The 24,415-nt window shown below is 53.2% G+C and overlaps 1 protein-coding gene across 8 annotated transcripts in view; it reads right to left on the bottom strand.

Moving 5' to 3' along the window:
• Positions 1-24,415, bottom strand: part of FNBP1 (formin binding protein 1) — a 103,621-nt gene that overhangs the window by 18,112 nt on the left and 61,094 nt on the right. For all 8 annotated transcript variants that reach the window (XM_040963324.1, XM_040963326.1, XM_040963322.1 and 5 more), the window contains exons 5-9: positions 21,487-21,549; positions 20,971-21,075; positions 4,379-4,507; positions 3,398-3,544; positions 478-675 (exon numbers count right to left, since the gene is read on the bottom strand). In XM_040963324.1, coding sequence (XP_040819258.1) covers positions 478-675; positions 3,398-3,544; positions 4,379-4,507; positions 20,971-21,075; positions 21,487-21,549 — 642 coding nt within the window. The remainder of the gene's footprint in view (positions 1-477; positions 676-3,397; positions 3,545-4,378; positions 4,508-20,970; positions 21,076-21,486; positions 21,550-24,415) is intronic.

Below are 24,415 nucleotides of genomic sequence, written 5' to 3'. Positions count from 1 at the left end.
GGAAAACCGAAGGACAGGTGTGCACGGACACGCGTGTTAGCATGAGTTCAGATCCACGCGCTGTTAACACAGCCACTGGGGCGATTAGCGCAGCGGTTACGGGAAGGTCGTGCCCTCTCCCCCTCTCCTGGACGGCCGAAGCAGCCAACCGTCTATGGTGCGGGGGGAGAGGGGGTCAGGGGTGAAAGGTGAGAGGTGGCACCCACCACAGGGTGAGTCAGCCGTTAGTGTGGGTGACATGGGACAGGTGAGAATGCCTCTGACGCAAGACACAGGCCATGGCAAAGATACCACCACCGCCACCACCGCCACCATTGCCACCACACGCCACCACCACCGCCACCACACAACAGCACACATGTGCCAGGTCGGCAGCGCCACCAGAGGCTTCCAGTCCAAGTCTTGACCAGACTGAGCCGGCGGGCTGGCCGGCGATCTGGGCACCGAGTCCACGCACCGCACCCTGGGCCTCAGTACCTTGTTTTTCTTGATGAACGGCCACAGCTTCCCCTTGGATCGGCCACCAAACTTGGGCTCTGGCTTGCCATCCCCCCGGGAGCTGGACAGGCTGTGGTCGGACACAGCACGCTGCATTGGCTGCGAGTAGTCTTCAAAGTCGATGTCCCCTGGGGGCTCGAACCCCGACTTAAAGGCTTCTATGACCAGCTGGGAGTCCTGAAATCAGAGCCACAAACACGCAGACGCTCAAAGGCCTGCGGGCACTTCTAAAGGATAGACCTCCACCCACAGCCCCGCCTGGCCAACAGTCCACGTGAACCCTCTCCATGAGGAGTGGGTATTTTTCCTGGAAATATCTGCTCATTTTCCTAACATCTGGGAGAAGAGGTATTGGTTTTTGAAAATCAGTTTTTGATGATGCAGCTCCCTTGGACACTGAGCGATGCAGAAAGCTTGCTGCCTTCGTAGACTTGTGATGCTTGCATCCCACATGAATGCCAGTGAGTCCCAACCACTCCACATCCTGTCCAGCTCCCTGCCAATGCGCCTGGGAACGCAGCAGAGGCTGGCCCAAGTGGAGACCCAGATGGAGTCCCAGGCTCCTGGCGGTGGCCCGGGCTAGCCCTGGCTGTTGTGGCCATCTGGGGAGTGATGGAAGATCAGAGAGATGGAAGATTCACTTTCTCCCAAATACCTCCTCACCCCCATAAATCTGACTTTCAAATAAATATATAAACCTTCTTTTTAAAGTTCTTAAAATGTATTTCATTTTTATTTATTTGAAAGGCAGAGAGGTACAAGAGAGATCATTTATCTGCTGGTTTACTCCACAGATGCCGCGACAACCAGGACTGGGCCAGGCCAAGGCCAGAGTCAACTCCATCCAGGTCTCCCAAAGGTGTGTCTGGAGTCCAAGTACTTGAGCTACTGTGTGCCGCCTCCCAGAGCACACACAGGCAGGGACCAGGGGTGGAGCTGGAATATGGGAAGCCAGTGTCCCTGCCGCCTCCCCTGGCGTGCACTGCTGGGAAGCGGGGGGGTTGGCAGCCAGAGGGAAGGTGCTGCGATGTGGGGCGTGTGTTCATTCAAAATAAGCCAACAATAATCAAGAAAGGAGAAAACAACAGACTGGTGGGAGGAGAGACCCTTCACAGACAATCCCCTTCCCTTAGTAAGCAGGGTGAACAGAAGCAGGCCTGGGAGGTGGTTTCTCCTGAGATGCCCCCGATAACCCAGGCAGAGGGTGGTTGGATTCACGCTGGCAGAAATGTGTGGGCAGGAGGAAGCACCAGGGACTTGCTCCTGGGGCTCAAGTGGCATGAAGTTGAGGTGGCTTGAGGTTCCAGCCCCTGCTCCACTGCCGAGCTCAGCTTCCTGCTAACGCTCAGGGAGGCAGCAGGTGTGACAGCCCAAGTATGCACATGGAACGCCTGCTTGGGGTTCTGGGCCCTTCCTGGTGTCAGCCTGGCCCAGCCCCATCTGCTGTGGCCAACTGGGGAGTGAACCAACAGACATAGATAGATGTGTGTGTGTGTGTGTCTTTTTGTTTTCCCCAGAAATCACTGAAGAAAGAGACGCTGAGCGAATCTGCATAAACCTGAATGAAGCAGGGAGCAAGGAATCTTCAAGTCACATCACCAAAAAAAAAAAAAAAGAAAGAAAGAAAAGGAAACATCTGCTGGCTGAGAACCAGAGGAGCTGGTGCTGAGCAGAGAGGCTGAGTGTGCACATGGGGCGGACGGGACAGCACTTCCACACACAGCCAATGGGTATGGAAGGCATGGGGTGGGAGGGGGGTTGTCCATGCACCAGTTCACTCTCCAAGTGCTGACAACAGTCAGACACAAGTAAGGATGCTGAGCTCCTTCCAGGGATTCCATGTGGGTGGCAGGGACCCACGTCCTGGAGCCATCAACTGCAGCCTGCCACAGGGCAGGAACATCAGCAGGAAGCTGGATGGGAAGTGGAGGAGCCAGGACTGGACCAGGCACCAATACAGGGGAGATACTTTCCACGGACAACCACATGGGGAGAGTGGCTGGAATCTGGTGGATAGCAGCAGGGGGTGTTGCTAACACCCCACAGTGCACAGGACAACCTCTGCTGCCGGCCCCTGCCAATGTCTGAGTCAGGATGTCAATAACGGCCCAAAGCTAGCCTGTTCGGAGGAATGAAATCTTCATTTTTATTCAAAAAGCAGATTTATGAAGAGGAGAAAAATCTTCCATCTGCTGGTTCATTTCCTAGATACCCGCAATGGCCAGAGCTGATCTGAAGCCGGGAGCCAGGACCTTCTTTCGGGTCTCCCATGTGTGTACAGGGTCCCAAGGATTGGGCCATACACAGGGAGCTGGATGGGAAAGTGAAGCAGCTGGGACACAAACTGGTGCCCATATGAATGTTGGAACATCCAGGTAGAGAATGAGCCAGCTGAGCCACTGTGTTAGGCACGGAACAAAGATTCTGTCAGCTCTCAAGTAGACAAGTTACTCAGCCAACAGACAAGAAAACACTCAGGGACCAGCACTGTGACACACTGGCCAGGCTGCTGCCTGCAATGCCAGCAGCCCATGAGGGTGCTGGTTTGAAGAACCAAAGGCTTGGACCCCTGCACTCACATGGGTGATCCCAATAAAGTTCCTGGTTACTGGCTCTGGAATGATCCACCTCTGGACACTGTAGCCACTTAGGAAATGAACCAGAGGATGGGTGATCTCTGTGTCTCTCAGCCTTTGAAATAAATTGCCACCTAAATCTGTTTTTATGCAAAAGGCATTAAGAGCTAAATCCAAGAGCTGCCACTGCAGCCAAGCCCCAGTGGAACTGGCATCCAGCGGCAATGTGCCACAGCAGGTGGTCACAGCGGGAGGGGAGGCGCAGGCAGGATGGCAGTGCAGCCCCGAGCGCTGGTCCCTGCCACGCCTTGGCTGGTACTTGCATTTTTCTGGTCGATGGACTCGGCCGCCTTCACGATGCCATCCAAGCACTTGCCGATGATGGGGATCACCTGCCGGTCCACCTCCGCGTACATCTTCATGGACTCCCCAAGCCGCAGGATCCTCCTCTCCTCCATCTCCTGGATTTTCTGCCAAAGCCCAAGTCTGCGTTAGATACACGCATTGCCCTCCTCTCAAAAGAAGCTGCTCCCGAGCTCAGTGCAGAACTTGCCAAGCCAGCCAAGTGCGGAGGTGGGCAACGGCTGGGCCGCCCAGGGGCATGCCTTACACGCCTCCACTCCACCCCTAGAAGAGGGGTCCCCCCCCCCCCGCCCCCGGAGCTCCACAGTAGCAGTCGTCGGTCACTGCCTCAGCCCATTCTTTCGGCCCTTTTCCCAAAGCACAGGATCAGGCTGTTCCAGCTCAACTCAGGCTGAGCCACAGTCAGCGACCTTCCGTCATTTTCTAAAATGGATTCAACTGTGTCAGGGACCCCCAAGTGGGGAGAACATATGCAAGGCTAGCTCTGAAACAGTTTGGTACAAAAACCTGAAATCCCTGTATTAAAGCGGCATTCAAAAAGCTCACGGACAAATGCACATTTTTGAAAACTACATGTGGACCTCACTATTTTTCACACCAAAAATTAACACCTCTTTTAATTCCATATTCCTGTGAATCTCTTCCAGTGACAGCTTGGTCTCCTTCAGGTTAAGTGACAATTCCTGCCACCTGCACGGTGCTTCAGGCCAGACAGCCCTGGCCAAGGACCACAGTTCTACACCTGGTGGGCACGTAGTGACAGGCGCAAAGCAGGGATGCAGCTCAACTATGGACTGCAGGTGAGTGCTGTGTTTAACTCTCCCACATGCCACACAGGCGGGAAGGCTGGGATACCACACGGTGGCCCCAGGCGTTCAGCACGGCGTTCGCCACGCGCTTGGGCACGGGAGAGGCTGCCCCCCACAAGCCGGGGGCCTCACCTGGAAGATGTTAGGGATGTGGCTGTGGTAGTACTCGTGCTGCTCCTGGTTGAATTTCTGAAGAATCGACGAGTAGTCTGCTTTGCTGTCCTCAGCCATCTGGTGCCGCAGTTGCGCTTGCTGCCGGGCCTTGGGGCACAAAGCAGAACCTTGTCACAAACTCAAGCCTGGCACAGCCCCAGGGGACCATCCCTGGCAAGTGTGTCAGGGCGGGGAGGTTCTGAACTTGAACGGACTTTAGCTAAGGAAGTGCTGCGTCTGATGGAAGCCCCACAGGCTGTGTGACAGGCACTTTTCAGGCACTCTGTGTCTACACCTGTACCAAAGCACGTTTATGGTCCAAGATGGCTACGTGTGTGTGTGTGACAGAGACGGAGCGAGCGATGGCTGTGTGTCTGCATGTGTTTGGGTATATATATTTAGGAGGGAATAGGAATCCATAAATGTTTCCACTGAATTCCCCAGGGGGGTCTCTGACTTGTGACCTGTGGCCACAGGTCTTAGGTGGGACTTCCCACGGAAATTCCCCACCATGTTTATTTTTAAGGATATGAAGGCTCTTCAAAAAGTTTGTTGAAAACAGAATTTAAAGATACTTATTTTGACATACAGTGTTCTGAAAGCCCTTAGCGTGTACATTTCCACAGGCTTTTTGGAAGCTGTCGTATATGCATGCGTTTAACCTTTTTTTTTTCTTTGTCCCCCTAAATCACCTTTTAAGAAGCAGTAGATATAGCAGGAGGACAAGGGAAGGAGGGAGGGTAGGATAAACTCCGCTGTGCTGCCTTCCTCCCCAAAAGCCACAACGGCCAGGGTTGAGCCAGGCCACAGCCAGGAGCCTGCAATTCCATTCTGGCCTCCCACGTGGAAGTCACGCCTGTTGTCTCCCCAGGCAGGGGAGCAGAGAGGGGAGCAGCAGAGACCCCAAGCAGCACCCTGATGTGGGATGCGGGTGCTGCAAGTGCTGGCCTAACTTGCTGCACCACAACACCTTCTCCTGTTCATAGGATTTGTGTGGCTATGTATTTAGTAGTTCATATTATGGCTTTTCTTCTAAAAATAAAACAATACTAAAATTTAGAAACTTGTTTCTTGTAATTCTTGTTTTGATTAAGCACACACCTAGAAGCTGCAGGACTGGCCCTACAGCCACCACAACAACGTAAGCGCTGACCTCGCCTACAACCACAGGCGCCTGCTGTGCTGCTGTCCACAGGGCCCTGTGCTCGCATGGTGCTTTGGGTGACCTGGCCAACCGCACTGCAGGCTGCTTACACCATCTGAGGTCCACATGGGGCGGAAACCCACGCCCGCCAGGTGCAGGCACTGCTCGGTCCCTGGGTGAGCTGGCAAAGTCGCTGCAGAAACACAGCAGGGAGGTGGCCGCGTTCCAGCACACTCGGTGTGGCTGGCTGTGCCTTCGCTGTAGTTTTGCTGTGCTGAGCCAACATTACGGAAACTGAAGATCCACAGGCCAGGAAGCTCACGGAACGAGAGGTGCGAGCAGCCTGGTCCCGTCCCCAGGGGTGGCAGAAGAATCCGTTTTCTCCTCTCACTGTTCCCGGACTGTGTGCTTGCAGGCTTGCCTCATGCACACATGCTAGCTTCCTGGCCTTCTTCCCTTCTCTGCAAACCTCAGAGTGAGCCTGGCGGGGTGGGGTGGGCGAGCATCCCCGGAGCCGAGGGGCCTCCTCTCTCCTCTTCCCTATTCCTGCACCAGCACTTCCTGCATGAGGGCGGCCAGCGGTCTCAGAATTCCCAATAGGCCTTCCGCATTCTCGGGAGTTCCTCTGGCGGACTGGCCAGCAGGTGTCTGAGCCTGCTGCCCACTCTGGTCTCCCTGCAGGGTCTCCTGGCTGCCCCTCACCTCCCTCCTGGGTTGTATGCTTTGGCTTCCGTAGCTGACAATGCCCTTACGGGTCACTCTCTTCGGCCAGCCCCTGAAATGTTAATCTCCAGCTACCTTCAACACCCCGCCTCCTAACACACAAACTGTGGTGTGTGCTCTGAAGCGGCCACCTGCCACGGCCATCTGTTCCTCTCGTGCGTCCAATGTCACACTCTCCTACCTGTTTCAATCGCTGATGGTTTCCACATTTATCACATTGTTAGGAACACAGAGAAGCCCAGGGCAGGCCCTACCATACCCCAGGCACCTGTTTTGGCCTGCCCCTGGAGGATGAAGGGAGGTTCCCTCTGGATTTCCAAGGTATGATTCTTATGGAATTTTTTTTTGGTAACTTCAGTGCTGCAACAGAGATCTGAATGGCTTCACACAGCACCTGTGGGTACATGTGTGCAAGTAGGCGGGTACATATAAACACGAGCCACCGGGCACTCAGTCCCTGACACTGCTGTGGCTCACGCTCTCACACCTGCTGTACCAGGGCCTCCTACAGCGCTGTGGTCCATCGAGCCACGGCTGCAGCCTTGGTAGCTCAGGGCCCCGTCCTTGTCCTGCACACACAGCACTGCGGAAAGGGGTTTTTGCGTAGTGAGCTGGTGTGCTATTCTGCATGCTGGGATGGAAGAGTCTGGCTACCACTGCGGTTGAGCCAGTTACTCAGGACTACAAATGCCTTTTAAAAAAAAATACAGGAAAGATAAATATCTTCAAGTGCACTGGCAAAAACTGAGCTGGAGCACTTGCTGGGTAGCCAGGCATTTTATTGGGCTGATGCACTGTCCACCGAGGTTACCCAGATAACCCCTCTTTGCCACCCACTCCAGCCTGCAATTGCAAGGAGGTACAGGATTCCCAGGCTAGCCTGGCCCAGCAGTAATTTCTAGAAGATGGCGCATCACATGGCGGCTGCACACAGGGCCTTGTGTTTTGTTGTTTTGTTTTCCTGGGAGCGAGTCAGAGTGGCAGAATTTAGAGAAAATGTTCTCAAAATTCCAGAGTGGCCACAGCTGCTGGAGGCTAGAAGTCAGTCACAGACAACTTGGAACAGACGTCACGTTTTTGTTGTTTCAATCAGAAAGGGGAACGTGAACTTGAGAATCTCTTTGAAAGCCCCCTCGGGACTCCCCAGATGAGCTGGGACGGGAGCAGGTCTGCGCCAGGCAGGCACTGACAGCATCCTGGCCACGCCTCACCACAGCCAAGAGGGGAACTTCCTCTCAGCAGCTGCACTGTGGCGGGGACTCGGCGGCCCTCAGGGCTTTACACAGAGATCTGGTAGCCCATTCAGGGAGCCACACTTAGCAGCGCCACAGTCCTGGGAGTGCGTCTGGCTCCGTGGCCAGGGGTGTGCTGGGGCACAAGGGGGAGGAGGAGCAGCCTGATTCCTACCGGGTCTCCAACCACCACCCACACTGGCATCGCCATCTGAGGCTGCCCCCGGCTTTGAGCAAACCTGGACTGAGGCTCTTGCTTATCACAAGGGCATTCCACAGGAAGCTTGCGGAGAGAAATAAAGCTGGAACAGAAGTGGACTTTTGGTACTGCTTGCAGCACCCGCATCTTACATTGGAGTGCTGGTTTGCATCCCGGCTACTCTGCTTCCCCTTCAACTCACTTCAAACGTGCTTGGACAAGCAGCGGGGGATGACCCAACATGGGAGACCCAGATGGAGCCTTTGGCTCCTGGCTTCGGCCAGGCCCAAACATGGTGGGAGAGTTTAATGAGCTCTCACTCTATCACTCTGCCATTCAAACAGATCTCTTTTTTTCTTTTTTAAACAATGTCCAGTAACTTGACAGGCCAAATGTTATGTCACACCCTAAGGGTAGGATTCTGTAGCCAACTGAAACAATAAATAAAAAGATTTAACAGTAATGGGAAGTGAAAGTGACATTTTCTTTACATTTTTAAAATAAAGGTTTCAAAACTGTATTTACAGCAGAATTGCATTGCTATAAAAACAAGAAGGTAAATTCTTACAGTTCCTGGAAGGAGCGACTGGGGAAGGAGTAGCTAATGTCAAAACGGTGAGGAGGAAACAAGGGGAGGTGAGAAGGCCGCCTTGGAGATCCACCCAAAACCAGCACAGCCCGCTAAGACACTAGTGTGACACTGGTGTGACGGGGGGAACCAGGAGCACAAGAGACCTCCGACAGAGCGAGCTGTTAGCAATCCACGGCCTCGCGTCCATCTCCCAGCAAAAGCCTGCATCAAGGACACATTTCCAAATTCAAAACCCAGAAAACTTTACAAGCTCCTCCTCAGGCAGAAAGCTGTTAAGTTTTGGCTGAGAATGCCCAGGCTGGGGGCTTTAACAAAACAACCGAGTCTGTCTTTGATAACTTGTAAAGGCTGCTAAGATACAGAAGAGAAGAAAACTTTAAAATAAGTTAACCAAAGAAATATGCTTGAACTATTCCAGTCATTTCCTGACTTTTTAATTTTAAATGGCCTTACAATGTGCTAGCCTCTGTGGTTGCTTTGGTGCCCGGTGAATCAGAGAGACCAGCCAACGAGTGAGACCAGCATCTGAACCCCGCCCAGACCTTCACTAGCTGGACGCCCAGGGTGACCTTGGTCCAGGATCTGACTGCTCAAGGTGAACAAAACACAGTGTACCAAGCCAGCCCCTCACTGGCTTCTTGTTCACTGTCACTGGAGAGAGACCACAACGTCCATTCATTACAGTGGGGTCAAAATGGGTTTCCTCCTCCCTCGCCTCCTTAGCAAAACAGCCTGCCTCTGGGACAGGGCACGGGCCAGGTCTCCCACTCAGGCGTGAGTGCCTGCGACTCCAGCGAAGATACACACACACACGAACAGGCAAGCACGTCCAGCTGAGACCAACAGCTGAGAGCCACATGAGCAACATTCCTTGTTGCCGTGGGGCAACCAGAAAGGACAGCAGATCTGGGAGAGATGGTTTCCTTGGAAGGACACAAACTTGTCATGGCACAGAACCTGGGGCAGAAAAACCAACATGGCCCCTGCTGCTCAGAACCATGCCTGGCTGGGCTGGGGGTGGTGCCAGGGGTGTAGCCATTTAACCTTTTTAAGGCTCCAAGTCACGTGCCTGCTTCATCCGGGGTCCTGCACCTGACAGTCCCAGGGACTGTCAGGCACAGGCTGTTGCAAGCCCATCGCTCCAGCTTGTCTACTTCCTCTCACTGCGCAACACCCTGCAAAATCTCTAGTTGCGGGAAGAGGAGACGGCCTGGAAGCCTGCATCAGTCTCGGTACGGGGTTGATTGGGGAGGAAGAGGATCCCGAGGCATCACCCCCACGCCTGTACATGCTGCACAGATGGCGCACGAGGGCCACCGCCAAGAAATTAACATAGGAATTAGTTCCAGGTTGTCTGGCGGAAGCATTGGCAAACCTCGCAGGAGAGGGAGCGGGCGCGGGCTCATGACGCTTCCACCACCCCAGCCTCCACAGGAGAAGGGGACAGGAGCGAGCGAGGAAATGGCTACAAGAGCTGACACACACAGAGAACGGGCTCACGTCAAGAACCTGAGGTCTGACAGAAGATACAGAGCAGGTCACGATGACTGAGGAGATAAGAGAAAAAACAGAAATCACCAGGAAACACCAGGATGCTAAAAATAAAGATCATTATAAAAACACAGTCATTAGGGCTGGCGCTGACGGGTTAGGCTGCCGCTTGTTACACCAGCTTGTGTCCCGGCTACTCCACTTCAGACCCAGCTTCTTGCAAATGCATCTGGGAAAGCAGGGAGGATGGCCCAAGGTGTTGGCCCAAACACGGGCCCAATCCTGGCTGTCAGTGGCCATTTGGGGAGTGAACCAGCAGATGAGAGACCGCTCTCTGACTCTGCCTTTCAAAGTAAATCAACAGATCTTTGAATAAGAAATGCAGTCATTCTGTGCCACACTGGGCGGCAGATCCCACAGCGCAAGCTGGAACAGGGCAGACTGGGCCGGGCAGGGCAGCAGATCCTACTAGTGCTAGCTGGAATGAGGGTAGACTGGGCTGGGCCGGGCTCAGCATTCACCAGCAAATGCTGAGGTGAGACGGGCACACCAGATAGGGCCATAGCACCCACCAGCACATTGGGGTGGGGGTTGTTAGCCCAGTAGGGGAGCTGCGGGGACTCCCTTGCTGGGCTACTGCTCCTGCTGGTGAGCATGAAAGCTGTGACTGGGGACAGATCAGGCCCGGCAGGGCTATAACACCTACCTATACGTGAACTGAGTTAGGGGGAGAGCCAGGCTGGGCTAACCAATTGTATCCACTGGTGCAGCCATGAGCGAGAATAAGGGCAGGTGGTTTGGGCTTTGCCACAGCATCAGTTGGCAAGTCCTGCTACGACAGACTGCAGAACCACCTGGAGAGTGTGAGATCCGGGGCAGTGAGTAGGTCCAGAGAGGCGGCTGTGGGCATCTCTCTGATGGGCTATAACTCTCACTGGTGAGCTTAAGAATCAGAACTGGAGGCAGGTTTGGCTGGAAAGGCAGTGGCACCACTGACATGAGTGTGGGCTAGAGGGTGGAGTTAGGTTTCAATGCCCAGGGATGTCTACGTGATCTGAATGGGATGTGGGACGCACTGGACCAGTTCACTGCACATGCTGACAGGCATGGGAACCAGAGTTGGGGGCCAATCCAGTGGGGGTTATTAGGGGTCACTGTGATGGGCTCCCTCTATGGTATGTGAGGGCCAAGCGTGTACTGGGTAGGGTTGGACTGGGCCAAAGCACCCATTGGTTTGCAAAGGAGGGCAGAACAAATTGGTCAATTATCCCAGGAAAGTCTGACAGTAAATTTCTGCGTGAATGGAGACTCTGAGGTAGATTATGTGAGCCAGTTGACCTTGGAAGGATTTCCTCATCCTTATTCCTTATGTGGCACTATCAACAGCATCTCAGAACTATCGAAACCACTTGGGCAGAACCCTCAGAACATGCTCCACAGTGGGGACCCTGGGATGACATTGGGCACTGAGGTGGTTGGACACAGGCTGAGATGAGGCACAGGCATGCGTCCCACCATCAGTGACCTCAACACACTCACATGTCGCGTCCACATGCCGGCCAGACCAGGGCCTGGGTATACCCCACTTCAATGGCCACAGAGAAAATATCAGAGTGCCCAGGACTCACAGGAAGGTCAAGTGGCTGAACCAGCCCTGCCTTCCGCAGCACCCACTCACTCACACACCCATTCATACATGCACGCACACAGTCACACACATACATACACATATGCACTCAAAACACACAACACACACAGGCACTCAAACACACTCACACGCTCGCATATACACTCATATTCTAGACACAGACACACACACACACATCTCAGGGGCTGGGACAGTGTCCTGTTGTCGGCCGCGGCCGAGCTGCTGACATGCAAGCAAGTCACGGATACCACATACCAGCCAGACAGCAGCGAAAGCATCAGAGTGGGGACAGCAAAAATGTCCACTTCCCATACTCTGCCTAATTCTGTATCTTCTTCCCTGGCTCTGAGTAAAACACTTTTCAAGTTTCAAAAATGAAGCTGAAGTTGCAACATCTCTTTCCTGTGTGCCGACCAACCCATTTCCTCTTTCATTTTTTCTCTGAAATTGTTTTCTAAATGGCTACGCTGACAGGAGACAGGAGAGGGGGGAAGGCGCGGGAGAGGCGGATTGTGTCCAGTGAAGATGTCAGCCGGGCTGCGGGGCACTGGGACAGCGATTCCTTATACGCACAGCCGCAAGGGAGCCGGTCGGCTTAGAGACATTCCCCCAAATGGTCAAAAGGAGTCTACCCTGGGAGGCGCCAGGCAGGGGGAACGCAGCCCCGGAGCTGCCCCAGCTCCTCACGGTCACCCCGCTTCTCTAGCTCCACCCCCGCCGCCCGTTCACAGCCAACTCTGACCGGGTTTTTCTCTTACGATAGAGATGGCAAGCCATGAAAAGTACACGGCTTTGTTGTAATTAAAAAAAAGAAAGAAAGAAAATTTCATCTCTCTATCACAAACCAGGCTGCCTACAATTCTACTTTGATTTACAGAAGCCTCCGGATTTCCCGTGCTATTGGCAGAAGTGCATCTGCTTAGAATTTTAAGAGACCGCTCCCAGTCACCTGGTTTCAGGAGGTCACAACAGGAGAAAAGGAATGCGCTTGGCCCTCAAGATTCCCCTTTAACTGTGCAGTCGCCCTCAGTGCAGGTTACATAATGAGAGCGCATGGGTGAGCCAGAACAGGGGGCCACGCTATGGCAACTTCTCCCGGCCAGGCTCTGGACCAAGCAGTCCTGTTAACACCGGGTGGCAGACCACTGCCCACAACCTGCAACCTGGCGGTTAAAGACCCAGACCCGAGTTAAAGAGACCCACAGGAGAAGGAGAAAATGGACGCTGGAATTAAAACAATAACAACAACAACAACAACAAAACACAAACTGGAAGCCTGGCTAACTGTTTGGAAACCACTAACTACAGCTTTTGTAAGACAATATCCCATTTTGCATTTGCAAAATTATGTAAGAGCCAACAGTCACAAGGCCAGGCCAGGGAGAGAGGGGGAATTATTTGCTGCCCGGCCTGGAGAAGCTCGGCTTGCCGCGCGCATTTACCAAACACTGCGCGCTCTGTCCAGAAATATTAGTTCACATTCCAGCCACTTGGATAAGCCCTTTCTCCCCCCAGCACCACGGGAGCCACTGACGGTGCTACGAGAGCTCAAGGGTGAGGTTCCCATCGCGACACCCTTCAAAGCTGTAGAAAAGATGAAACCCCCGCTTTCACAGGCTCTGTCCCCAAGATGCCCCTCAAGAGCTGTCTGGGGGCAGCCAGGAAAGGTTGAAGTGTTGGGTCAGCAGCCCTGGGATCCCAGGGCACTGCCTATGCCACCCTCACCAATCACTGGCAGAAAGATGGCGAATGACCGGATGGGGGATGAATCAATAACTAAAAGAGAAATCCAGCAAGTTAAACTGGAGGGCTACAGGGAGAGTTAGACCATGAAGACATAATCCCATTAAAAATTATTTATTTTTACCAGAAAGGCATATGTACAGAGAGCAGGAGAGACAGAGAGGAGGAGAGACAGAGAGGAAGATCTTCCATCCAATGGTTCACTCCCCAAGCGGCCCCAATGGCCAGAGCTAAGCCAATCCGAAGCCAGGAGCCAGGAGCTCTTCCAGGTCTTCCATGTGGGGTCCCAACGCTTTGGGCTATCCCCGACTGCCCTCCCAGGCCACAAGCAGGGAGCTGGATGGGAAGCAGGGCCGCCGGGATTAGAACTGGTGCCCACATGGGATCCCAGCATGTGCAAGGCGAGGACTTTAACCACTACACCACCGCGCCAGGCCCAATAAAATAAATCTTTAAAAAAAAAAAAGATCTCTGTCTCTCTTCCTCTCTGTATATCTGACTTTCCAATAAATAAATAAATAAATAAATATTTTAAAAAAAAAGTCATGGGCCCAGCACAATGGCTTAATGGTTAAATCCTCATCTTGCAAGCACTGGGATCCCATAAGGCCACCACCTATTCATGTCCCAGCTGCTCCACTTCCCATCTAGCTCCCTTCCTGGGAAAGCAGAAGAGGATGGCCCAAGGTCTTAGGACCCTATACCCATAAGGGAGACTCAGAAGCTCCTGGCTCCTGGCTTCAGATCAGCTCAGCTCCAGCCATTGCGGCCATTTGGGACGTGAACCAGCGATGGAATCTCTTTCTCTGTCTCTCCTTCTCTCCATAAATTTGAACTGTCTTTCCAATAAAAATAAATACATCTTTAACAACAATAACTCCCTGTCACCAACAGGCAGTCTCAGATGGCCCTGCTGCTTTTAGCTGGCCCAGCTCAGGATGCCGAGGTCATCAAGTGAGAACAGCTCTCTGTCATTCTGCCTTCCTTCATTTCTTCCTTTTTTTAAAGGGTTACCTTTATTTGAAAGGCAGAGTTATAGAGACAGAAGAAGGGATGCAGAAAGATTTTGCATCTGCTGCTTCACTCCTCAGCTGGAGCTGAGCCGATCCAAAGCCAGGAGCCGGGAGCTTCTTGCAGGCCTCCCACATGGGAGCAGGGGTCCAAAGACTTGGCCCACCCTAAGCACGGAATGGCGTATCAAACTGGGTCAGGCACCACAGGGTTTAGGCTAAGCCTCTGCCTGTGGTGCTGGCATCCCATATAGGCACTAGCTTGAGTCCCAGCTATTCCATTTCCCAACCAGCAGTAGGAGACGGCCCCAAACCTTGGGACCCTGTACCCATTGTCAGAGACCCAGAAGCAGCTCCTGGTTTTGGACCAGCTCAGTTTTGGCCATTGTAGCCATTTGGGGAGGGGGGTGTGAACCAGTGGATGGAAAAGTTAGCTCTATATCTTTCCTTCTCCCTCTGTAACTCTGCTTTTCAAATAAAAATTAGTAAATCTTAAAAAAAAAAAAAAAACAAAACATAGGTGCAGGCACCACAGCACAGCGGGTTAAGCTGCCGCTATGGTCACCAGCATCTCAGGAAGTCCACCCAGCTCCTTGTGAACGCACCTGGGCAGCAGTGGACGATGACCCAGGAGTCTGAGCCTGTGACACCCATACCCTGGCTCCTGGCTTCAGCCTGGCCCAGCCCTGGTTCTTGGGGCCGTTTCAGGAGTGAAACAGTGGGTGGAAGGAAATTCCTTTTCTGTCTCCCTGCCTTTCAAATAAACACATCATTTTCAAAAAATATTATTTACGTTTATCAGAAAGGCAGATTTGACAGAGAAGAGAAACGGAGATTTTTCCACCTGCTGGCTCACTCCCCAGATGGCTGCAAAGGCCAGGGATGGGCCAGACCAAAGCCAGGAACCTGGAGCTCCATCCAGGTCTCCCACATGGGCCATCCTCCCCTGCTTTCCCGGGTGCATCAGTAGGGAGCTGGACTGGATATGGAGCAGCTTGGGACTTCAAACTGCTCACACGGGATGCTGGGCACACACTCGGGAGTAGGACCTACTGCACCACATGCTGAGAGTCCCCCCAAAAAAGCCATTTTCAAAAACCTCTTCAAAAAAATAAGAATAATTATACCAGAGAAGGTCTCAGATAGCCAAGAACAATTGGATTTTTATCTCAGTGTTTTGATTTTCAATTTCCTTTCTGATCAGAGAATCCAAAGACACACACTGTTGGGTTTCCCCAGCTTCCCTTCAGCCCAGAGTGCCCCAGGTCAGTAGGCAGGCTATGAGACACGGCTCTCCTGCCTGCTGCTGGTCTTACATTCCACCCATGTACAGGTCAACAGCCATAGGCCAGCAGCTCCCACACTACAACCTGTTGAACTCCACGGAAGCCAGTGCCCAGGGAAGCTTCGCCTCTGACACGGAGCTGTATGGGGTCAGCCTAGGGAGCTGGCTGTTCCACGGAGAACCATATCAAGTCCCAGCTGCTCAACTTCCCAGCCAGCTCCCTGCGAATGGTCTGGGAGGGCAATGGACAATAGGCCTAGTGCTTAGGCCCCTGCAGCCATGTGGGAGACCCAGAAGGAATTCCTGGTTTCCAGTTCCAGGTTGGCCCAGAGTTACCAGTTGCAGCCATCTGGGGAGTGACAATACCACATTCTCTCTGCCTTTCAAATAAAATTAATCCCTCCTCCCCCACTTTTTTCTTTTTTAAGAGTAAGCTATTTTTATTGGCAAGGCATATTCACAACGAGATGGAAAGATATTCCATCTGGTGGTTCACCACTTCCCAGGAGGCCGCAATGGCCGGAGATGAGCCGATCCAAAGCCAAAAGAGTCTCCTCTGGCTCTCCCACATTCCTACATGAGCGCGCGGTCCTAAGGACTTGGACCATCCTCTGCTGCTTTCACCAGGAAAGTGGATGGCATCTGGAGCAGCCAGCACATGAACTGGTGCCCATGTGAGACCTCACTGCTTGGAGGGAGATGATGAGCCAGTTGAACCATCGCTCTGGGCCCCACAAACAAAACAAACATTAAACAAGTCCCCCAACTCTCGGACAGCTGCATCTCAGGCGAGGAAAAGTGTTTCGTGCCTGGTGGTCCCAAACTTTGTATGAATTCTCCTGCTTGGGGGAAGAGAGCACCCCCAAGACCCATTTTTTTTTGTCTCCTTTTACACAGTCACTTTACAGCTAAACTGGATGCTTCAAGGGCCCATCTGCCCACCCGCCGCTTCGAACACACAGCAGCAAAGCCCACCAATGGGGGCGGGCAAGGGGCTGTGGACTGCTTTAGGAGATCCGACACCAACACGGGACACTCAGCTCTTCTCAGAGAAAAGGAGAAAAAAGAAGGGCACACTCCGACCCTAACCTGCAAGTTTCTAGTTCCCATCAAATCACCCCAAATCACCCCCTAGCTGCCGCCAGAGTGCTAGGAAAACGGAGGAGGGGCACACAGAATGAGGTCAGGCAACCTGATCACCTGTGGGAACGGGGACCAGACACCTCGTTAGACCTCGAGACACAGGAGCCAGCGGTGTGGTGCAGCAAGCTGAGCCACTGCCTGTAACACGGCATCTTGTACAGGTGCCAGGGGTTCAAGTCCCGGCTGTTCCATTTCTGATCGGGCTTCTTGTTGATGTGCCTGACAAATCAGTGTGTGGACGATCTCTTTCTGTCTCCCTCTTTGTAACTCCGTCTTTCAAATAAAATTTCAAAGAAAGAGAAGTTGGAGTTCTTTGAACGTATTTGGAGGGGAAAAAAAATCGCATGTAACCAGAAGTTATACAGAAGCAATGCTAAGAACTGCCACACTAACTCAGCTGGATACTGGCATACGGCTTCCCAGGCAATGAAGTCAAAAACAGAAGGAACAGTCAAATGGCTTTGTGTTTGGGGGAAATTAGAGTGTTTCCACTCTTAAGTGAAAGCAAAATAACTGAAGAATTTCAACGTTTAGACACTGCGCTATCCACTTCAATGGGTATGATGCCAAAACTGGGTGATATATTACACATTACACCCTGGGAAGGCACGCCCAGCACTTTCAGAAAGGAAACAAAAAGATACTCTTGCAGGAACAACAACAACAACAAAGCACATCTTGTGAAAACAGTCAAGGAGCTGAAAACAGCAGGCTGACTCTGCAGACCAGCCGGTAGGAAGTCAAGCAATTGTTACACTTCAGCTGCGCCACTCTAGGATCCACCTCAGGGGGAGCACATGGCCACCTGCTAATCCCTGGGGCCACAAAACACCTGAACTCACAGTATCCATGTGGCCCTGACACAAATCCAGACTCCTGTGCGCCTCTCAGCCTGGTGGTGAGCCCAGGGAACGCCTGCCCTCCCCCCACCCCCCAGCATACACCAAGAGGCAGCATGGAAGTGCTGGCTCTGCACCCCACCTTTCACGGAACACATAACTGGGTCAGTTATTTCACAATGGCCAGGTCCAACATCACCAAAGATCTTCACAGAAGGATGGAAACCCCCAAGTGCAAACAAAGAGCACAGCCAACAGTGGCCCACAAAGGCTCACAGAGAGGAACCCGGATGGGGCAGGTGGGGGCGGGGAGCAGGTGGGGCAGGTGGGGGGAGAGGGGCAGTGGGGGAGAGGGGCAGGTGGGGGGAGAGGGGCAGTGAGGGAGGTGTGGGGGGGGCAGGTGTGTGTGAAGAGCACATCACTTCAGATTGTCTGACCCTTCTACTACCTGCTAGTGCAACTGGGAAGACAGCAGGGCATGGCTCGCATGCTTGGGTCCCTGCCACCCACGTGACAGAACCGGATGGGGTTCCAGGCTCCTGCCTGCAGCCTGGCACCAACTCAGCTGCTGTGGGCATTTGAACAAATGGATGGAAGAGCTCTCTGCTTTCCCTATAACTCTGCCTTTCAAATAAAAAGGTAAATCATAAAAGAGAGAGGAAGAGAGCTTCCCATCACTTGTATTAAAAGCAAAAACAAAACTGATCCGCCAGCAGGAGTTTGAGCAGAAACGAAGATGTCCTTTGGGACCCCAGCCTCACATGGGAGAGTACCTGGGGTTCCATCACCGCTGTGCCACTGGTGGTCCAGCTTCCCGCTGAGGCACTGGGAGGCAGCAGGGGATGGCTCATGGACTGGGCCCTGCCACCCACGTGCAAGGCCCTGGGAGGCAACAGGGGATGGCTCATGGACTGGGCCCCTGCCACCGACGTGCAAGGCCCTGGGAGAGATCTGAGTTCCAAGGTTTGGCTGTGTTCAGCCCGGGCTGTGGCAGAGACTTGTGAGAACCAGAAAAGACGAATAATCTGCCTTTTTCTCTGTCTCTGCCTTTGAAATAAAACATGTACAGTGTGCGTGCGTGTGTGTGTGCGCGTGCGTGTGTATGTTATGTCTGCACACGCACATGTGGCGAGGAGAACCACATGCACAGAAAATAAAGGGTTAACATAAACAGTATCAAGGGAAAGCAGGGAGGACATGATGGAAACAGCAAACATTGCGATGCACTTTTGGCTAACGAGTTTGAAGATGTGATGAGATAGGAAACACCCAAATCTCAAAAATGAAAGTAGAATGGGATGGAAAAAGGAAGATTACACATCAAGTTCTAAGACGATGGATCCTGTCCATGAACTGTTAGTAAAACATTAAGCAGCACCTGCAGCTTATGTGTGTATATAAATCCACACGTATAATGCAGTTGAATGCCTCCCAGGAAGGCTAATTTGGCTTTCTGTGAGAAAATTGATTAACATAATTTACTGCATTGATGAATTAAAGGAAGCGGAAGAAGTATTTAATGGTATCCTCAATACTAATCAAGCCCGACAAAGCAGCTCTGAGCCAAGCAGGAAATGAGGGGAAATTCCATATTCCATCAGGGCACAATTACAGAGCAGCCTTAACCGGGGACCACCCGAGGCTCTCTCACCCCACAAACGGAGGGCTTCACCCATAGAGTGCGGTAAGACAAGCAACCAAATGCATAAAGACTGGAGAAGTTAAGCCTATCTCTGTGGAGGGGCGGACGGACTAGAAACACCAGATTCGGAAGGCAGCCTGCAGTCTCGGAGTAGGCTGGGCTGCTGGCTGGGACACCGGCCTCCCCCATGAGCACCCCAGGTGAACTCTGAGGGACCAGGCAGCAGGTGAGTGTCCCTGTCACCCCCAGGGGAGGTCCGCTCTCCTGGTTTGTCCTGCCCCAACCCCACCAGTTGCAAGCAACTGGGGAGCAAACCAGCAGAACCCATCTGTGCTAAATAAACGGGATGCAAAAACACCAAAAAAACTACAAGTCTACCTTACATATCCATGTATATTTACTGACTGCTACCTCCCTCACCCAAAAAAAACTTTTTTTTTAAAGATTTATTAATTTTTTATTACAAAGTCAGATGTTCAGAGAGGAGGAGAGACAGAGAGGGAAGATCTTCCGTCCAATGATTCACTCCCCAAGTGAGCGCAACAGCCAGTGCTGTGCCAATCCAAAGCCAGGAGCCAGGAACTTCCTCCAGGTCTCCCACACAGGTACAGGGTCCCAAGGCTTTGGCCGTCCTCCACTGCTTTCCCAGGCCACAAGCAGGGAGCTGGATGGGAAGTGGAGCTGCTGGGATTAGAACCAGTGCCCATATGGGATCCTGATGTGTTCAAGGCGAGGACTTTAGCTGTTAGGCCACACCGCTGGGCCCCCAAAAAACTTTCTAAATACACTCTGACTCAATCTCATTATACTTAAAAAAATTTTTTTTTCATTTGAAAAAAAGGGGAGAAGGAAGAGAAGAGAGATAGAAATCCCATCTAGTGGTTGATTCCTTGACACCTGCGACAGCCAGGGACGTGCCAGGCAGCAGACTGAAGCCTGGGTCTCCCCGGTGGGCGGTGGGCGGCAGGAATCCCAGCCCTGGAGTCATGCTCAGGGGCAGCAGAGAGAGGAGAGATCTTCACCTGCTGGTCCACTCCCCTAAAGGCCACAACAGCTGAGGCTGGGCCCGGCCAAAGCAAGAACTTCTCCAGGTCTCCCATGTGGATGGCAGGGACCAGGCACTTGGGCCATCCTCCATTGCTTTCCCATGAGCAGTGGGCGAGACCAGAAGCGGAGCAGCAAGGGACACCAGCTGGTGCTCCATAATGGAATGCTGGGATCCCAAAAGGCACACACAGGCCTGAGACAACATACTCTGACATATTATGTAATTTTAGAGAAAAGCATATCTAGTCTTTAGGACAGGAACTGTGCAGAATTGAGCAATGATTGACCATCCTCTGGCCTGGGAGAAGGCAAGGGCCTCTCTGCGGGCCAGGTCAGCCTGCAGAGCCACGGGCAGTGAGGAGAATGCGCTGTCACCGTGTGTTTGCAGGACAGTGGCAACGGCCATCCTTGGGGTGTCTGACCCACCAGGTAAAGCGTCACACCTCTGAGCCGGTGTGGACACAGCAGCAGCTCCTGCTGCAGTTTTTCACGACACGCTTGATCCCCAACCCACATCTGTTCTCAGGCCACCTCCTGCTGTGCACCTGCACATCCCTGGTACTCAGCCGCCCGCCCTGGCTCTCCCTTTTCTCTCTCTCCCTTTTCTCTCTGAAGAGCCACAAAGTCAGAGCTGCCCAGGCCCTGCCCCCAGGACTACCTGTTCAGCACCATCAGCCCAGTGGGAGACGGTGGCACTGAGGCGTTGCATCCTAGCATGGAAGCTTCCAGCAAGGTTGGTTCCTGCTTCCCCCACTAGCTCCCTGCAATAAAGAGGGACCCCACCCCAGGGCACGGCCAGGCCCGAAGGGGAAGTGAGAGATGCGTGCCCTCACCTTCTCCACGTCAGCCTTGGTCACGTTGATGTCAGCGTCCATTTTCTCAAAGTACTGCTGGGCTCGGTCGGCCTCTTTGCAGTCCCGCTCAAATCGCCTCTTACTCTGTAACACGAAGGAAAACAACGGGAGGACAGACGTGATTCATCGAGCCGGGAACGTGTCCGTGAGCAGCGAGGCGTCCGACCTGACCCGGCCCCTGGCACTGACTCGCTCCAGGTCGGAATTTCCAGAAGTGACCTTCAGACCTGTGTCTGTTTCCAGTTACCAAGTCTAACTTCTGGTAGGGTTCTGACCGCAGGACTTTTAGTAAAATGTGAGAGTTCTTCGGGCTCCATGTTTTAGACAGATGGTTCTGGGGGCAAATCCAATTCCAGAGGGAAAAACCTATGGGGACACCACTTTCCCCCTGGGCTTGCTGCCTACTCCGCCTCGGGTGGCCACAGCACGCAGGCAGGAGCCACTGCACAGACGCACACACACACGCGCGCGCGCACACACACGTCTCTCACTTACTGCCTCCAGCTGCTTCCAGCAGGTCTCAATATGCTGCTGCGCCTTCCGCCCATCGTGAAAGTTCTGGAAAGAGGAGGAAACACCGTTGAGTGGCCAGCCCACCTTCTATCACACAGACACAGGGCACACAACCCACTTTGTGGTATTGGAATCTCAAACTCAAACATGGGGCACTGGTGCTGCCAAGAGATTCAAGAGCGAACACACACACACACACGGAAATCAAGGCATGTGGCATGGCAGAGGTCCTGAGACTTCTTCGGGATGGGCTCTTGCAGATACACCACCAACAGCAGTGCTCTGAGACCACCCTCTGTAGTCACCTGCCATGCACGTCACATGGCTAACGTCAACTGCTCGTTTGGCTTCCACCTCCATCAGATACAGACATTGCCTGGCTAACTTCACGATGCCTGCATCACTCCAGATTCCTCCACTATCACCCACCAATCATCCCTTCCTTCCCCAGGCCCAGTTAGCCTGCTTGGGGTGTCACATATGAACCCAGTTACCCACAGGAATGTCTGTGCTCTGCCTGGTCTGATATTTCCAAGATGCATCCAGCCCCATCCTCACACGGGTCAACCTGAGGCAGGCCCATGTTGGCTGCTGCCAGTGGCAGAAGTCCAGAGAACTGGAGGTGCGTATCAGACTATGGGTTCTCTGAGTGAGCAAGGGCATGGCAGGACCCCTGAGCTGAGAGGCTGCCAACACAAGGTGCAGCAAGGGAGCTGGAATGGAAGCAGAGTAGCCAGGATGTGGACAGATGATCCAACATGGGCTGCTGGTATCCCAGGCAGCAGTTGAACTCAGTAGTTAAACTACAACGCCGGCCTCTAGAGATACATCTCAGCCACGGTGCTGGAACCTGCCCTTGAAAACAAGGGGGTCCCTGGGGTGTCCAGGGACCGTGAGGCTAAGGGCCTGAGGGGTGCTTGGAGCCCTGTATCCAAGCCAGAGACCTGGAAGAGGCTCCTGGTTCCTGGCTTCAGTCTGGCTCAGCCCCAGCCCATTATTGAAGCCATTTGGAACATGTAAGACTTCTCTCTTCCTCCCTCTCTCCCTCCTCAATTCTGCCTTCCATACAAATAGTATCTGCCCACCCCTGCCTGGCCAAGCAGGCTTCCCTACTTTACAGAGCAACTGGGCCCAGCTGTGTACCCATGTAGACCAGGGCCCGTGGTGACATGGATCGTGCCCTATCCATTAGGCACCTTCTTCCAATTACAGGCATGAATGCACCCCCTGGCAAGGCAGCTGTTGGTGCCAAGGTACACTGTGGAGGTAGTGAGGCGACAGAGTGGCCGGGGCCATGAGTCCCCAACACGTGCAGGCCCGGCGCTCTGCGCCCACACAGAAGGTAGGTAAGTGCAGGGGTGGCACAGGAGGGGACAGTGTTTGAAGAATAAAGTGCCGTTATAGGGAAGGCTGTCTCAGCTCTCCTTAAGGTCAAGTTTCCCAGGTTTTTTGCTGTACACAGAAGGCGGGCAAGAAGGAAGGTGTCCCCCAGGGAGAAGAGACTGGAAGGAACAGACTCAGGGGGACAGAGACCCAGGAGGCCAGGCGGCTTGTCCATGTGGCCCTCCCCACTTCCCAAGGGTCAGGGACACACCACTGTGCCCAAAAAGCAGGTGTGAGGACAGAGAGAACCCCAGCACCAAAGCCTGATGGGAGTTCTCTACAGTCTGGGGCACCCGGGGTCACACTAGCACCTCCTCTGCAGACAGTGGCCTTCCCAGACAGGTCCTTTTCTGGGAAGCACCAGGAGAACTTTGAAAGCCCACACAATATGTTGTTCTCTTGCCAATCCTTCACGTCAAGGTTCCCTCCGCACGCACAGTGCGTGCCTCCCTCTGCCTTTACTGGCGAGTTCTCCCCCAGGAGCCGGCCTGCACACCTTCCCTTCCCAAACAAGAGCCCAGAAGCCTCAGTTGGGATCCTCTTATTACAGTGGGGCTGGCACCGTGGGGCTGTGGCCCAGGTTTGGGGAGAAGCCACTGCCTGCAATACCAGCATCCAACACGGGTGCCAGTTCCACTACCAGCTGCTTCACTTTGGATACAGCTCCCGGATGACGCGCCTGCAAAGGCAACAGAAGGCCCAAGGACGTGGGTCCCAGCCAGAGGTAGGAGACTCCAGCCCCAAGTGCTGAAGCCATTTAGGTATGGAAGATGTCCACCCCAAACCCCCACTTCCCTACTCTGCCATCAACTAAATAAATTAATATCTAAAAAAAAAAATAGTAAGAGCTGAGGGTGATGGCCATGATGGTCAGCATCCTTCCTTCTGGTCCCTTCTCCCTCTGCTGCCATTTGCTTGCCCCGGTCAAGTGGGACAGGGGCTGTAACAGAAGCTTTCTTCAGGCCCAGGCACACCCCAGGTCCTCTCTGTCTCTTCCTCCTTTAAGTTGCAAAGTTAAACAAAGGGGCTTCCCAGATGTATCTGCTGTTTATTGACAAACAATGGGAACGCATTTCTCCTCTGCACAGTGAGCAAGTGTGTGCTCCTGCGACTTCAGAATAGACGAATTGTTCTCCGGGACAAAGAGGACCGGCCTCTCTGGGGCCCAGGGTGAGGTCATCACAGCTCTTCCCTGGGACAGGAAATGCCATCTCTGCAGGCCTGGGGACCTGCTCCTTATCTCCGCCTCCTCCGGGAGGAGGCTTCGGTTTCTTAAAAGTATCTGGGTGAAGGCTACACTTACCCATTTTGAGTTGCACTTCAGTCTACACAGATGAAAGTCACCACGGCACTGCTCCCCGCCCCACATTCCCCAGAACAGTTTTGGCTAGGGGTAGCGGAGACACTGAGGAAAACCAAACCATGGAGTTTGGATCAGAGATTGGCAGGCAATCAAGACAAAAAAGGTTTTGAAGGTTTCACCTCCTACTCTGGAAGAGCGAGGTGAGAAGGGTCGGTATTCACATTC

Source organism: Ochotona curzoniae, unplaced genomic scaffold (assembly GCF_017591425.1).
Source record: "Ochotona curzoniae isolate NIBS_2020 unplaced genomic scaffold, NIBS_Ocur_1.0 scaffold_3208, whole genome shotgun sequence".
Taxonomy (NCBI): Eukaryota; Metazoa; Chordata; class Mammalia; order Lagomorpha; family Ochotonidae; genus Ochotona; species Ochotona curzoniae.
The sequence above is the reverse complement of the archived record's forward strand: the minus strand, read 5'-3'. Positions and strand labels throughout refer to the sequence as shown.